The sequence below is a fragment of the Triticum dicoccoides genome, chromosome 2B (genome assembly GCF_002162155.2).
Source record: "Triticum dicoccoides isolate Atlit2015 ecotype Zavitan chromosome 2B, WEW_v2.0, whole genome shotgun sequence".
Classification (NCBI taxonomy): Eukaryota; Viridiplantae; Streptophyta; class Magnoliopsida; order Poales; family Poaceae; genus Triticum; species Triticum dicoccoides.
In genome coordinates this window covers 18,492,309-18,509,327 of record NC_041383.1, presented here as the reverse complement: position 1 = coordinate 18,509,327, position 17,019 = coordinate 18,492,309, and the positions used below count along the sequence as shown (strand labels likewise).

At 45.1% G+C, this 17,019-nt stretch overlaps 1 protein-coding gene across 1 annotated transcript; it reads right to left on the bottom strand.

Moving 5' to 3' along the window:
* Positions 1-4,130: 4,130 nt before the first annotated feature.
* On the bottom strand, positions 4,131-8,039 carry LOC119366864. Its single transcript, XM_037632560.1, has 2 exons — positions 7,495-8,039; positions 4,131-5,434 (listed from the first exon to the last, which is right to left on the bottom strand). The coding sequence occupies exons 1-2, from the start codon at positions 8,022-8,024 to the stop codon at positions 4,360-4,362; spliced, it is 1,605 nt and encodes a 534-aa protein (XP_037488457.1). The 5' UTR covers positions 8,025-8,039; the 3' UTR covers positions 4,131-4,359.
* Between the last annotated feature and the right edge of the window lie 8,980 nt (positions 8,040-17,019).

The following is a 17,019-nucleotide window of genomic DNA, read 5'->3' as shown; positions in this document are numbered from 1 at the left end:
TTGTTTTTCTTGCTTAAGGCATTACATTTTCCTAATATTTTTGTCCCCACCATTTACTATCAGCACTTGCCTATAGATTTATAAATGTGTTCATATGCAATAGATTTGTAAATAGATTTTGAAAACTGGGAAGAAATATCATGCTTAACATCAGACTAAATTTGCCCAAATCAGGGGGCTGAAACTTGCCTAAACAGCAGACTAAACATGCTTAACATCACATCTTTTTTACACAATGTTTTGCACAACTGAAGCCTTGTACAAATCATGGGGAAAGAGGAGGGGGATCTGGAAGATGAGCTAAATCTGACCTTTTTGCCTTGCTTTTTTACCTTTTTGCCAGGCAATCAGGAACGAGGCGCCTAGAGAAGAAACATCAATGGAGCCGCCATTGGAGGGCTGTGAAGGTTTTCTTGGATCTGGAAGTGGTGAGGGGAAGGGGTGTGCTGTCCTTTTTTGCTTGGGAGAAGAAGATGGGGCTGGGGGTTAGGTGAGGAGAAAGGCAAAAAGAAGACCCGCAGGGGTGGGGGAGGGATCGGGCGAAGGGGAAGGACCAGGCGATTTGCTCGCTCGATGGGTGGCTGCTGGAATCGGGAGCGGGGGCCAGGTACTTTCCTATCCTAGACAGGGGGGACAGAAAATTGCTATATCTGGGTGGCTGCCAGGAAACGCTAGGGAGCACCCGGCTGCTCCCTAGACGCGTCCTAAGGGAAAACGTTCCGTTTCATCCGGTTGATTTCTCCCTCTCGTAAACCGCCTCCTCTTTGCACCACGTGTCCCTAGTGAGGCCCACGCACTGCTCCCTCCCGAATCTTATCTCCTACGCAGTCTTCCTTCTACACCCGTTTATCTTTTTCCTCTTCCTCCTCGTTCTTCACGACTAGAGGGAGAGAGCTGATGCTCCCATGGCGAGCGCAGCACCATGATAGCTAGGAGCCGGGAGGGAGTGTCACCGCCAGCCGCATGATGCCCACTCTGCCAAACGGCCGCAGTAGTCACCGTTCACTGCCCCCTCATGCTGCAATGAAGCATCGCCGGCATTTGTCGGTGGAGCTGCGATGGGCCACCAGCACTGAGTCGGAGCACGCGTGCTGGTGTTGCGGCTGCACATAACCGGAGCTGCGACGGGCCCATGTCACTGTGTTGGAGCGTCGCCTCGCTGGTGTCAAGGCTGCAATGAAGCATGGTCGGAGCTCCGATGGGCTGTCGGCGCTGCGTTGGAGCACCGCCATGCCGGTGTAGAGGCTACAATGAAGCATGGCCGGAGCTGCGACGGGCCAGCGGTGCTGCTTTGGAGGACCGTTGCGCCGGTGTCAAGGTTGCAATGAAGCATGGTCGGAGCTGTGACGGGCTGTCGGCGCTGCGTTGGAGCACCGACGTGTCGGCGACGAGGCTGCAATGAAGCATGGCCGGAGCAGCGAGGGGCTGAGGGCGCTGCATTGGAGCACCGACGTGTGCGACGAGGCTGCAATGAAGCATGGTCGGCGCAACATTGGAGCAGTGTTGGCGCTATAATGAAGCATGACTGAAGCTGTGATGGGCCGACGGCGCTGCGTTGGACCACCTTCTCGCCGGTGTCGGCACTGCCGTGTTTGCCGCCGAACGCCCAACTCTGCCGACAAGGGAGGGTGCAGCTCCTGCTTGCGGATCGGGGGCAGCGCTGCTTCCGTGCCGACGTGTGTCGTTGCTTTCACTGCTAATCCAACAGCTGCGGCGAGAAGGATCAGATGGCTGTGCAGGGGGATGATTTCTCTAAGAAATCATCCGGCTGATTTGTAGTAGCGCCATATCTTAAGTGTGTGTGATAGCTGGAAATGTCTTGCCTGTTAAGGCCGACGGGTTCACGTTAATATAGTGGGGCGCACCTCCCATACAGAGCATACAATATGGTTTAGATTACACATGAGAGAGGGAGATATTCAGGGAGAAGATAGAACTTGGAGAGAAAGAAATAACCTATCTCTATCTATCCTAACTACCTCCAGGTACGGTTCAAGTGTAGATGCGGTGCGCCATATACCATATACGTGACAGCATGTTTGACACCCTTCCTTAATCACAACTTCATCAAGTTGAGATTATGCTTGAAGTCTTCAAAACTCTTTGTGGGCAAGGGCTTTGTGAATCCATCTGCAATCTGATATTTGGAATGCACAAACCGAATGTCAAGTTGCTTTTGTGCAACTCTCTCTCTCTGACAAAATGGAAGTCTATCTCTATATGCTTTGTCCTTGCATGGAACACATGATTAGCAGAAATATAAGTAGCACCAAGGTTGTCACACCACAAGCATGGAGCTTGTTTGCTCTTCACACCAAGCTCTTTCAACATAGACTGAACCCATATGATTTCAGCTGTAGCATTTGCTAATGCTTTATACTCTGCCTCAGTACTTGACCTGGATACAGTAGCCTGTTTGCGTGCACACCATGATATCAGGTCAGGTCCAAAAAATACTGCAAAACCACCTGTTGAGCGTCTGCATCCAGGCAGCCTGCCCAATCAGAGTCAGAAAAGGCACTGACAAGAGTAGAGGATGACTTGATGAAATTCAGACCTATATTTATAGTATGTTTAACATATCTGACTATGCGTTTGGCAGCTGTCAAGTGAACAGTGATAGGTGCATGCAAAAACTGGCAAACTTTGTTCACAGCAAATGAAAAATCAGGCCTGGTAAGAGTTAGATACTAGCAAATGAAATATTAGTCATGTATTCTAATGTTAAACGTATAAAAATATTGTTTAGATGTATACAAGAAATTTATAATGTGTATAAAAATATAGAAAATAAAACATATATTTGGAAAAAAATTAATCATGAATTAAAAAATGTTAAATGTGTGTAAAACGGGCTCCTGGTGTATACTAGAACTGTACAATGTATATAATTACAAATAAAACTAAATAAAAAGTTTGAAATCCAAAGAAATAAAGAAAGTGGAATAAAAAATAAAAACAAAAAATCAATGAAATCACGGAGAGAATGCAAAACAGTGAAAAAATTGATAAAAAACATGAAAAAAAAACTCTCATGCCTCTACAATATGGGCTGGCCGAAAAACTCCAGCTCCATAGGTGTACCGTAATAGAAATCAGTATAAGGCGACATACAACTCCCACGTCCCCAATAAAAATTTGACAACATTGCTCTGAAGGCTTCTTATTCGATGTTTTAAGCAATGCTCCGAAGGCTTCTATATGGGTTGGCTACTACAACCCCAATAAATTTATAATATGCAATTTTTTTATATTTTGAAAAAAAAAATTGAAAGTCAAAATGTTGTCAAAAGTGGTTTAAATAACAGAAAAATAAATGTATTATATTGTGAAAAAGTTCTTATACCTTAATATAAATGTTCAGACATTTGAAAAAAATTGTTCAACTCATGTTTAAAAGATGTTCATGTATATAATATATGTGCTCATGTATTTTTAGAAAATTAATAATTTGATAGAAAAGAGTTTATGTGTTTGAAAAAGTTATCATTACCTGACTATATATGTTCATACAATTTTTAAAAATGTGTTCAAATATTCACCCAAAAAGTTAAATAGAAATAAGAACTTCACCGAAAAGTTATTTTAGGGTATCTTCACTGAATAAGTAAAATCTTAAATAAAGACGGAGCAGAAAACAAAAATAAAAAACAACCGAAAAAAGGAGCGAAAGAAATGGGAAATGGTCTATGAAAAAAATAAAAGGGAGAAACCCAAACGATGGGCTGAACATATTGGGAACCTGAGCCGATTGGCTGGCAAAACGGTGCTCACGGCGTAGAATGGATAGGGTTTGGGTCAGGATCCTCTGCAGTACTGTACGGTGCTGTAGGGTCACTGCCATGTGGACCCGGCCCCACATGTCATCCGCACTACAGCACCGTACGTTACAGCAGAGGATCTCAACCCAGTTTGCCTATATTGACCCGACGCTGAGAGGAGGCGGAGTTGAGGCGCCAGGTTCTGTAGGAGAGTGTTGGTGACGAGTTGCATGGACAACAAGTGACCCTGTTCATTCGCGAAGAGCAACGCTATCATATTCATATTCACATCAGGAGAGGGGGTGTTTGTCAGATGTTAACTTCTCACTCATAAACTGAACACAACTGGTGAGTTTCTGTGCTGCTATGAAAGCTGAAACAGAACTGGTGAGTTTCTGTTTACTCAATGTTACAATTCTACATAACTGAACTCTTCCAACGCAATGTTGTGTACACTCAACAGAGTCTCTGTTAGAGAATAGATTTCCTGTGCCGCTATGGCCTAATGGGACATATACAAAACAACAACAAAAAACACCCATGCAAGGGTGATGCATATACAGGTAAAATAACTCGGCGTTATAGTTTAACTGTCTTTTCAGCTTTCAAAAAATTCACCAATCTTGTTTTCCAACTGCTCAGCAGTATACTCATTCTGACTCCTCTTTCGTGACATCAACCGCTTCAATGAAAGTCCTCTCCGATTTTCCTGCAGTGCATGCAGGAGGGCCTTGTATGGTGTAACTACTAGATTCTTTATCTCGTCTCGCAGTTCGTACTTAAGACTAGGTACAACCTTCCAGGTCATCTGGCGATCGCAGATACTGACAAATCCTTGAGTAAATTCAGCCAAGGATGAACGGCGCGGGTTCTTCAGATAATCTTCCTCCAGTAATGACTGTACAAGTGGAACCCAACATTCCTCAAAGTAGCCCCTTCTGTATATCTGGATCATACAAGTGAGCCTACTCATCAGTTCTACATTCGAAAAGGGTGCTCCTGGACGGCGCATCATCTGCCAAACATCACATGCATTATTCAAGAGGATTATGTATTCTCGGTCCTTTTCAGCTTGGCACATCTTTTTTGCATCTTCCTCCAGCTTCGATACCCAGCAATCAAACACGTGAGAGTAAGGATCAACGGTGCAATCTCCAGTGGCAAGTATTAAATGCACCATATCTGTGTTGCTGTCAAAAAACTCCAGGACTTGATTGAAAACAACAGTTGCTGGATGAATTGTAGATTCTTCACTGTTATCGATGCTACTTGCAGCCTGATCAAGTACTCCGCCTAAATTAATCACCATCTTACACGATATAACAGCAATCTCACCAGATCTGTTCAAAGGTAAGCCCTGTAAATTGTACAGGACATCAATGAGTGCGTCAACGGTAGTCATCACTTCCTTAACATGGCAAGCGCACCAGCTTGCCTCGCTGAATGAATGTGCTACCTCAAGGAGCTTCTCAACAGATTGCCCAGCAACCAATGAAAAGCACTCTTCTTTTACTTCTTGACATAATTGCTGACTGTGTCCATTCAATTCTCGCCATATGAAACAGACAAGTGCAGTAGCAACTTTTAGCTTGATAACAATATCAGTTGATTCTGTGGCCAACACACAAGGATCTCCCTGGAAAACTGATGGGTTTCCATCGAGATTGGACAATCTGTTTCATGGAAAAGATTCAAACATCATAATCTACTTCAAAGTGCGTACTCACCAAGAAAATAGCATCAATTCAACAACATATTACATGATAAATCACAACAAACCAGACAATCTAAATTCAAACATAATAGGATACATTAGCAGATGTGTTCCAACAGAAGCATTCACTGTGGTAGAAACTGCTGGAAAAATAACTGAAACAAAGGCAACCCCATCCCCATGATTTTAAACATAATGGTAAAGAGTATAATTTGTTGTAGTCACTCAGTCAGAAGTTACTTGGTCAATTACTGAAACAAGTCAATTAACTCGATCGTTTTATATGTGAAGAGAAATTCCATATTGCCAGCATACAGTTCTCCTTCCTTGCAGATGTCTGTTATTTTATAAGATTATATGAACCAGATGTGTGCGCTAATTTAGGTGCCTGTAATAGTATCCGCGTGGATTATATATTGTGCAAGAAATGCCATTACTGCAAGATTTAACATGTAAAAGTAGTGTAGCAATTGGCAGGAAAGTAGGGCATAATATGCTACATGGCAGGCGTATGTCGAGCATGAAACATGGAAGTGGTGTATGTGTTTCCCTTTTTATGGAAAAAAACAAGATTCCAAAACTTGGAAGTGGTATTAGAAATGTTCTGTAACTGGGTCTAACAGAGAAAGTGTGTGCTGAGGAGGACTTGATAGTCCAGCCGTACAGACAGAGAGACTTTAAAACATTGCACATTGCAGAAAAGTCTGGAGAAACTACCATATCGAAGCACATTGCACAGATAGTGCTCTGGTGATTCCCTTGGAGGCAAGAACTGTCGCACATTTAAAGAATATCCCGAGGAAAATACCATATTCACATACTCCCTCGTTCCTAAATATAAGTCTTTGTAGAGATTTCGCTATGGAGCACATACGGATGTATGTAGATGCATTTTAGAGTGTAGATTTACTCATTCTGCTCCGTATGTACTCCATAATGGAATCTCTACTAAGACTTATATTTAGGAATGGAGGGAGTAGTACATTCTAGTAAAATCTACTGCCTACACAGAAAATACCAAACTGTATTCTAGAAAAGAAAATACCAAACTGCTCCTACTAGAGCCGCGCCAGGCAGTGAGAAAATGTTTCCCATTTCAGAGAAAATAGTCTTTAAATAAAAGTATCCGATAATAAACAGGTGCATGCATACATTCTCTCTGGAGTTGAAAATTAAAGAGTGCTCCAGGGAGCTATGCCAACATAGAAACAGAGGGGTTGCTGGTACGAAATAAGGAGTGCCTAGATGGGGTTCCGAATGCCTTTTTTTAATCATCATTTGGTAGTACTCAGATTTACTGCAACATTGACCATTACATGGTATGATATCGACTAACAAAGCATGCAGCATGTAATCCAGATAACATCTGAATGCAACATTTTGGACTACAGACTGCAACACTGGCCATTGGGTTCAATGGTGTAACGTTAATCAAGTAAAAAACCTTGAATCAGGCAACTCATTTTCCATTTCATCAACGGAACAACAGTTCACAGCCAAACATACAGTGCGTGTGTGTAGAAAATGAAGAGCAGAAACCCACTGCTGCAAAGGATAAGTGCAGCTTGAGCTTTGTGTTTCAAACTTGTATGAGTATGGCTTATTGAACTTGTATATTCCAGCGGTTAACTGAACCTTGGGAACAACTTGTGGCTATAAATCTGTGATAAACCACTGGCAGTCTGCATCTTTAGCCAGGACAAAGACCTGTATAGTACTACCTTAAAATGGAAACCCACTGTTCGTTGAATCCCATTGGAAAAATTAATATGCTGAACGTTTCAGAGAGCAGTGAATGAAGACAGCAACGCATCAGCAAGATTATTGTTAGCCCTCGCAATGAAAATTTGAAGAGAATGGAAAATGTTTCCTAACTGAACATGACAGAGCAACAGGGACGGACAGAGTGTTCTAACAGAGACATCGTACAGAATGATATTTCCGTGGAAAAAAAAATCGTAGACTGAAACAAGAACGAAAGAAAGAGATGGGTGAGAAATTGGTAGAGTGCTGCAACACCTGCGGATGGGGTCGTGGTAGTGGATCGCTGCTTGCCTGAGCATGCCGACGCCGTGACGCGCCCCCCGCGTCATCTCCTCCATGAATTCGGCGTCGATGAGGCGGACTTGAGGAACTGCTTCGAGGTAGCGGATTTGCGGGTACCGGAAGTACCCGTCGGCGCCGGCGTGGGGCGCCCTACGACGGAGGAGGATTGGACGGGTGGGCGCTTCCTGTTGGAAGAAGCCGCGGGCGGCTGCGGCGGCGACTGCGACACCGTCCGCGTCCACCAAGGTGTGGGTGCGGGGCGGCTGCTGGTCCAGGAGGCGGCGGCCGTCTCCACCGCCCGCGAACCCCTCCAGAGGCAGAGGCAGAGGCAGAAGCAGGAGGTTCCTCCAGAGCCACCAGACGACGACGACGACGGCCACCGGCGCGGCGAGGTGGAGGGCAAGGTACGCCGCAGCGGAGGCGCAGAAAGGGCGCGGCGGCGGGGCGGAGGCGCAATCGAGATTCAGAATGCAAGACAGGTTGGCGTACACAAATTCAGGCATGGTCGCCCCCGGCTCTGCTTGGGCTCGGAGAAGTTCCGGGGAAAGGGGAGGGGGGCGGGTTGCGACTGTGAACGAACGCGGGGGCGGAGAAGCCTTTGGCCGTTTTCGCAAAGGCGTTGGTGTGTCCTGTAAAGCGAGGTTTAAAAACGTTTTTTTTTTGCAAGGGTAAAAAGGCTTGCTTTTTTTTTTGCGGGGTAAAAAAAAAAAGGTTTGATTTCATCTCTGAAAAACAGGTTTGATTTGTATACAAAGGCCTCCTTAGCAAATTCTCAATAGGTTTTATTTAGCATAACTATGTACTAAAATTGAACTATGTAAAACTGTGACAAGTAATATGGATAGGAGGAAATACTTTCAATTGTTATATACAGTATTCATGGTGAATTACCTATCTTGCACGTACTAGAGATAAACTTGTTACCTCATCGAAAGATTTTTGCTTTGAGTACTTAGGGCCTGTTCGGAATAAAGGGAAGAAAAACATAGGATTGGGGGAAAACGCAGGAACTGGAAAGGAATAGGGGCCTCTTTGATTCGCGGGATTGCAAAAACACAGGAATAGGAAAAACGTAGGATTGAAATGACATGCCCATTGGATTCCTATAGGATTTGAGTTTGTTTGATTGTATCACAGGAAAAATAAAGGATTTTTTCCAAGAGGTTGGAGTGGATGCTACAATTCCTATGAAATGTAGTTCAAATGAATCCATAGGAAAAAATCCTACGGGATTTAATCCTGTGAATCAAACGATCAACGCAGGAAAAATTCCGAAGGATTCTTATCCTTCAAAAATCCTGTGAAAATCCTTTGAATCAAAGAGGCCCTAGAGGTAAAAAACACAGTTAAAAAGAACGTTGTACTGTACGCAGAAGTGTCGTTCGGAACAGAGGATATCAAAAATCACAGGAAATCAGCTCACGTGGGTCCAATCTAGTGATTTTTAAATGCTTGAAAGATGAGCACTAGTTACAGTTCTTGTGCATGTCCAAATTGTGCACAGATCAACCCCACAAGGGTCCCATACCGATACGCATGGTTTGGAACAGCTTTTTCAGTCCATTGCCTCGGGCCAACACGAAAATAAGGGGCCCGGGTGGATGTTTTTCGATAATGATAACTCCCGAACGTTCCAAAGTTAAGCATGGCAACCCGAACGGGTTTAAATGGCAAGTTTAGTTTGCGTGAGATTGGGGAAACATGGCAATTTTCTGACAAAAAAAGAAAAAGAACGAAGTTGCCATTCCCTATAAGCTAAAGTTGTCATGTAAAAACGTTCGGAACGAAATGCTTAAAATCCGAACGTTCGGGAATTATTGTATTCCATGTTTTTTCCCGTGAAGTAAAATGCAGCGATCCCATAGGGGTGCGTTTCCTGTGGGTTTTCTTTGATTTTTCTGTGTACCGAACATGGCCTGAAACTAGTGGTACTGGCAGAGAGAGAGAGACTACTCGTACTAGGACGGATAGCGATTGTCACTGGTTGGTGTCAATCTGTTATCCATGTTATTACTGGCGGTGGTGGCTTTCTGTAGGCATCTCTACCTTTTCCTTTTTTTTTCTATATCTTTCCTACTACTCCCTTCGTTTGGAATTACTTGTCTCGAAAATGAATGTATCTGGAACTAAAATACACCTAGATACATCCATTTCGCGACAAGTAATTCCGAACGGAGGGAGTACGTACTTACGTTGAACCGATCGAAATTTCGTTGATTTCGCTGTCGTTGCGGAAGAAGCCTGGTCGCCGGAGGTATCGCGGCCTCGCACCCAAGGAAAGGATCGCTCCATAAGGCTGCGTTCGGTTGGCATGGTTTTGAAGGGGTTTGGCAGGAATTAAATCCCATACAAATCAAGTCCACCCCAAATCTACTCCAATTCTCTTGAGACAGGGTGTAACCGAACAAAGCCTAAAGTAGGTGACGTGAGATTGCACGGCTCGTCGCCGTAGCCTCTGATGACATGAGCCAATAGGCAAAGCTTCCGAACGCAACTCATGCAGACTCCACAAGATTGCGTGTCTGTTCTATGTGCCGGCGGGTGCGATTGCGTCTGAGAGCATCTGAGTTGTCCATTTCGGAATCTTGTGCAGATAGTTTGCATTCATTCGAGAGCAGCTAAGAGCAACACCCCGCATCCCGCCCCGACCCGTAAAATAACCGCCAAAATGCGGATCAGGGTCAAAAAAGCATCACTATCAGACCCCGCATCCCGTCCCGGCCCGCAAATTTTTTTACAGGGCGCGGCAAAATTCCGACCCCAACCCGGAAAAACGCGGGTTTCCCCCCGCGGTTGCGGTGCCCTGCATATAAGAAGAAGCGGTTGGTGGTGGTGGTGGGGGGGGGGAGGGCATTTCATCCCGCGTTTTCTCCCACCAACCACCCCTCCTCTCCCGCCGCCGGCCGCCGCCCAAGATTCCGGTGGCAGCAGCCGGCAGCAGCACGCCGGAAGGCCTCCACGCGCACGAGGCTTCCCTTCCCTTCCCCCTGCGCCGGCGGGCCGCCGGGTTTGCAGATATGTGGCGCTTCATCGCCGGCCTCCGGATTTGGCTTTTTTTTCCGGTCGCCGGTTGCTGTCCCAGGCGATGGAGTGGTCGGGGAGCCTCTCCCGCAGCCCAGGCAAGGGCGCATCGCTGCATGCAGGCGCGGGTTCGTCCGCCCGCCACCGCCGAAGGTTTGCGGGCATGGACTCGTCCGGCTGTCCACCGGGCTCGGTGATCGCGCAACGTCTTTGTGGCCTACCGATGCCGCTCATATAGTGCGACGACTTCCCACGCCAAGTGCTGCGGCTCACTTCGGGAACGCCGAAGCACCCCGGATGGGTGTTCTACAAATGCGAAAACGACGGGGTACGTGCACTTGCGGTAGCTCGTTCCATAGCTCATTCTTAAGTTCAAGTACCGTAGCTCACTTCGAGATTGCTCAATCTTTTGTGTAGGACGATGAATGCTCATTTTGGTTTTGGGAAGGCCAATACATTGATTTGTTGATAGAAAGAAACTTAATAGATGTTAGTGCACTCCTTAGTACAATCGAAGGCAATGATGCAGCTGTATGTGCAACTAGAGGGGAAGCAATGTCGACTTCTTCGAAACCAAAGATGAAGAATGAAGAAAGCATCAAGAATGAACAAAACAAGTCAAGAATCTACAGATCAACAATGAGTGCATGGAGAAGATATTTCTTCAACTAGTGGGAGCAGTTATGGAAGTTGGAAATCTTCTGAAATGCATTCTTGTGGTTCTTGTTTTCTTTGGTTTTGCTATTCTTTCCAAGATTTGGTGATATATTTTGTATCTAATGTTGTTGCAAAAGCAAATAAAAGCATTACGGTAGATCAATCTAAGTTTTACGGGACGGGACGACCTGCGCCAGATCAGAACCCGCATAAGCCGACCCGTAAAAAATTATGCGGGGTCTGCATCTGTGCCAGCCCGCGCTGGCCCACAAAAGTTGTTTTGTGCGAATTGCAAATGAGTTATGCGGGTCGGCGGGATGCGGGGTCTGCTAGAGTTGCTCTAAATGGCTCCCGACCTCATCTGCTTATACTAGAATTTTTTTTAAAATGATTTTTTTGCATGGAAGATGTGTTAGTGCGCGATGTTCAAGCCAAATTTCAGCTTATTTGGACATCTGAGCTGCTCTCAGCAAAAATAAAAAATAAAAAATTAGGGTCCGTGAAAACGTTTACTATTTGTGCACTGTTCAGTACCGTTTTTGTTTTTGTTTTGCTAAGAACTGCTCGGATGTCCAAATGCGCTGAAATTTGAAGCAGACCTCACGCACTAAAATATCTTTCATACAAAAAAAATTGAATATTTTTAATATTTATTTTGATTTTACTGTTCACTGAGATCAGATGAGCTCGGGAGCCAAAATGGATATTCGGCATTCACCCATCGACCCTTGAATAAATAGCAAGCCAAGCTGCAAGATAGACAACCAATTGTATTCAAGATTAATTACGTATCTCAAAATAAAATGCGAGCACTTGTAGATCGGGTTTGTTTAAAATTTTGGTTGCTTTCACCCTGACCGCAGGATTAAAATAAAAATCCAACGGTGCAGCACCACGTTCTTTTTTAGCCCTCTCGCGGCTAAATTTCATGTTTTGACCCTTTTCAATTAATTTAACCAGATATGGCCCCGGTTCGATTGTTTTTTACATTTGACCCTTTTTCTTACCGCCACAGAGCTCGACGGTAGGTATGCATAGCCTACCGCCAGAACCCGCGGCGGTAGCTGACTTATCCATGTCAGCAGCTAACCGACGGCCGCCGTGAGCTTTGGTTGACCCTACCGCCACAGGGTCCGGCGGTAAGGCGTGAGATCCTACCGCCAAAGAATCTGGCGGTAGGGTCGGGGCACATATAACCGGTGACAGTTCACCCTCCCCCTCCCATCTCTCCCCACCACGCCGCCCTCTGTTCTTCCTCTCTCTTTCTCTCTCTTGTCCCCTCCACTCCCCCTCGGATCTCTCTGGTTTCTTCATCATTTTTGCGTATCGAGATGGCTCCGAAAGAGTAAAGTAAGCTCCTTCGATCCATCCAATTAGTTTTTCTCAAATAGCTTCCGATTCGATGCATTATTTGATTCAAGCCCACCCTAGTTCATGTTAAAAAAATTCTTGATATGATGCTTATTGAAGGAATGAACTCATAGGGTTGTTTTGATGTGATGAATATTCATATGTATCAACCATTTGAACCTTTGTGATGAATCTTGATATGTAACTCTTTTTTTTAACTACATGATGAACCCTAGTTCATGTTCATGTTAAAAAAAATCTTGATATGCTTATTAAATGATTGAACTCATAGGTTTTTTTGGATGTGATGAACCTTGGTGATTGCATCTTGATATGTATTTACTTATTTTTGAACCACATGATGAACCCTAGTCATGTTCATGTTAAAAAAATCTTCATATGCTTATTGAATTATTGAACTCATAGGCTTTTTTGGATGTAATGAACCTTTGTGATAAATCTCACCCATATGAACCTTTGTGATGAATCTATATGTTTCCTAGTTCATGTTAAAAAGAAAATCTTGATATGCTTATTGAAGGAATGAACTCATATGCTATTTGAAGGAATGAACTACATGATGTGATGAACCTTTGTGATCAACCATATGCATAAAAGTTGTACAAAATGAATGAATAATGTTAAAACAATCTTATGCAAAATGAATGAATGAATCATGCTTATGAGAATCATGTTTAATGAATGAATAACAACTGTACAAATGTGTGTTCAGTTATGCTTACGCTATTTTAATTATGCTTATGCTTATGTTTATGCAATTTTTATAGGAAGCCAGCTCCCACGGACGACATCGACACTATGTATACCATGCTTGACCCTGCGTTCTACAAGGGTCATGGTCCCCGTTTCATTGAGAATGGAGTGGTAATTACCATTCTTAAACCAAATCTTTTGAATTGATGAAAACAAGTTGCTAATTATTTGGTTCTTCATTTTGACAGATGCTCCCGCCACTGCGGATGAGGGGTCACAAGACGACCGTTAAGATGGAGTACGACAAGCGAAACGCACCATTCTACAGGAGAGCCTGACTATTGGGTTTCGTCCTGTAGTTCAAGCGTAAGCCGCCGATGCTCGTCCACTCAGTTCTCATGGCTTTGATGGACCGATGGCGGCCAGAGACCAGTTTCCATCTTCCATGCGGGGAGATACAGTGACCCTCTATGATTGGGGGACGATTATGACCCTACCGCTCGAGGGTCGTGCTCTCACATGACGAGTGGAGAGGAAGAACTCGCATGATAGGGTTATCGCCCTCATCGGTGACTGTCCCCCCCGCTAAGAATAACCGGACTTCCAGCGTTGTCGGTGCAACAAACACTATGTCTGTTGCCCAGACCATGCACATGCCTAAAAGAGCAAGATTGCAACATCCAAAGCGAGATCAAGTTGAAGAGATAGCTCTTTGAGGAATCAAAGGGCATACAAGAAGACCAAGACAAGCTAAATGAGCAAGACACCACTAAGGGAAAGCCTCCCTTACCGGGCAGGCGATCCTAGCGAGGTCGAGGTGGCCCCAAAGACGAGCCTCAAGACCGTCCCGGCAGGCCTGCCAGGCACGACAAAGGCAAACTACCCCGCCAAGGCTCCACCGCTCCACCTCACAACAATGCAAGTCATCGATCAGTGCGGTGTCAAGCCCCCAAGTGACAAAGTGGCTGTTATTTGGCACATGGCAGCCGCTTCCTATGGAAATCACCTTCAGATGACACCCGTCTAGAGACGTGTCAAGCAGACAGACGAGAAGGTGGCTGAGCAGCCCAGCAAGGCTTGCTGGGCATAACACGATGTGACACTAAGCGACGCATTTAATGCACTCTGCTATGTCGGCAGAGTTAGGTATGATACCACTGTTCTCTATCTAATTAGTGCACAATGACTGATTTGCCACTGTGGCGACCCCTTGATCTATAAAAGGAGGGCCATGGCAACCATAGAAAGGATTCGGACCCTTGTACACTCGTACGCGCGTAGCTGCCCTTGCCCCAAGGCAACCCTACCGGGAAAGAGCGCCGCGTTTCCACCCCAACCCACCATCAATCCACCATAGCAGGAGTAGGATTTTACGCCTCGCGGCGGCCCAAACCTGGGTAAAAACTGCCCGTGTGATCTCTGTTGTGCTGTGCTACGTTCTCTGCTCTTCGTGCAATGTGCTCATCCCCCTGCCGAACCACAAGGGGCTGATGGCCCCATAGGTGGCCATGGTTTCCCACGACATCTTTGGCGCGCCAGGTAGGGGGAAGCGTTTACACAAACCCGAGAAGCGTACACAGAGCTGTTGGGAAACATAGCATGCAATTTCAAAAAATTTCCTACGCTCACGCAAGATCTATCTAGGAGATGCATAGCAATGAGAGGGGGAGAGTGTGTCCACATACCCTCGTAGACCGAATGTGGAAGCGTTTGTTAACGTGGTTTATGTAGTCGAACTTCTTCTCGTTCTGACCGATCAAGTACCAAATGTACGACACCTCCGAGTTCTACACATCTTCAGCTCGATGACGTCCCTCGAACTCTTGATCCAGAAAAGTTTCGAGGTAGAGTTGCGTCAGCACGATGGCATGGTGATGGTGATGGTTAAGTGATCCACGCAGGGCTTCGCCTAAGCACTATGTTAATATGACCGGAGGCGTAAACTATTGAGGGAGGCGCCGCACACGGCTAGGAATCAATATTGTGTGTTCTAGCAGTGCCCCCCACATATATATAGGTGGGAGAGGGAGAGGGGCAGCAAGGGGCGCCCCAAGTAGGAGTAATCCTACTTGGGCGCCTCCCACAAGTCGGCCTCCCCCTTCCATAAGTGTCGGAGGGGGAAGGAAAGAGAGGGGGGAGGGAGAGAAGGGAAGGGGGAGGTCGAATCCTCCCCTTTCCTTCTCCCTTCCCCTCCTTCCTTCTCCTCCTATTTCGGTCTATATGGGGGCGCACCAGCCCACCAGGGGCTGGTCTGTCCCTCTCTTGGCCCATAAGGCCCATATCTTTGCCGGGGGTGCCTGGAACCCCTTTCCGGTGACCCGATACGTACCCGGTACCCCTGGAACACTTCCATTGTCCGAATACTATCATTCTATATATGAATCTTTACCCCTCGACCATTTCAAGACTCTTCGTCATGTCCATATTCTCATCCGGGACTCCGAACAACACTCGGTCACCAAATCTCATGACTCATATAATACAAATCGTCATCGAACGTTAAGTGTGCGGACCCTACGTGTTCGAGAACTATGTAGACATGACCGAGACACCTCTCCGGTCAATAAGCAATAGCGGAACCTGGATGCTCATATTGGCTCCCACATATTCTACGAAGATCTTTATCGGTCGAATTGTTATGACAACATACGTTATTCCCCTTTGTCATCGGTACGTTACTTGCCCGAGATTCGATCATTGGTATCTTCATACCTAGTTCAATCTCGTTATTGACAAGTTTCTTTACTTGTTTCGTATTGCATCATCCCACAACTAACTCATTAGTCACATTGCTTGCAAGGCTTCTTATGATGTGCATTACCGAGAGGGCCTAGAGATACCTCTCCGATACTCGGAGTGACAAATCCTAATCTCGATCTATGCCAACCTAACAAACACCTTCGGAAATACCTGTAGAGCATCTTTATAATCACCTAGTTATGTTGTGACGTTTGATAGCACACAAGGCATTCCTCCGGTATCCGAGAGTTGCGTAATCTCATAGTCGGAGGAATATGTATTTGACATGAAGAAAGCAGTAGCAATAAAATTGAACGATCATAATGCTAAGCTAATAGATGGGTCATGTCCATCACATCATTATACTAATGATGTGATCCCGTTCATCAAATGACAACACATGTCTATGGTTAGGAAACTTAATCATCTTTGATTAATGAGCTAGTCAAGTAGAGGCATATTACGCACATGATGTTTTGTCTATGTATCCACACATGTCTCAAGTTTCCGGTTAATACAATCCTAGCATGAATAATAGACATTTATCATGATACAGGGAAATATAAAATAACAACTTTATTATTGCCACTAGGGAATATTTCCTCCAGTCTCACACTTGCACTTGAGTCAATAATCTAGTTCACATCGCCATGAGATTTAACACCAATAGTTCACATCTGTATGTGATTAACACCCATAGTTCACATAGCCATGTGACCAATACCCAAAGGGTTTACTAGAGTCAATAATCTAGTTCACATACTATTGTGAGTAACACCCAAAGAGTACTAAGGTGTGATCATGTTTTGCTTGTGACACTCCAAAAAAATACACTTCCGTGATGATACCTGTTTGTCACAGTAGGTCACGTTTTCTGTCATGCATGTACATCCATGACGATTTTATGACAAAATCAAGATAGTCATACCTGTGTTGTTGTAGAAGTGTTCCATGACATTACCAAAATTATCATCACGGAAGTGTCCACTTCCATGACGATAAATCACGCGTCATAGA

Excerpts from the sequence above, each read along its gene's own strand:
- LOC119366864 (XM_037632560.1), bottom strand. The coding sequence starts at position 8,024 with ATGCCTGAATTTGTGTACGCCAACCTGTCTTGCATTCTGAATCTCGAT. Across the intron at positions 5,435-7,494 it reads TACCACGACCCCATCCGCAG|ATTGTCCAATCTCGATGGAA; the intron begins GTGTTGCAGCAC and ends TCCATGAAACAG.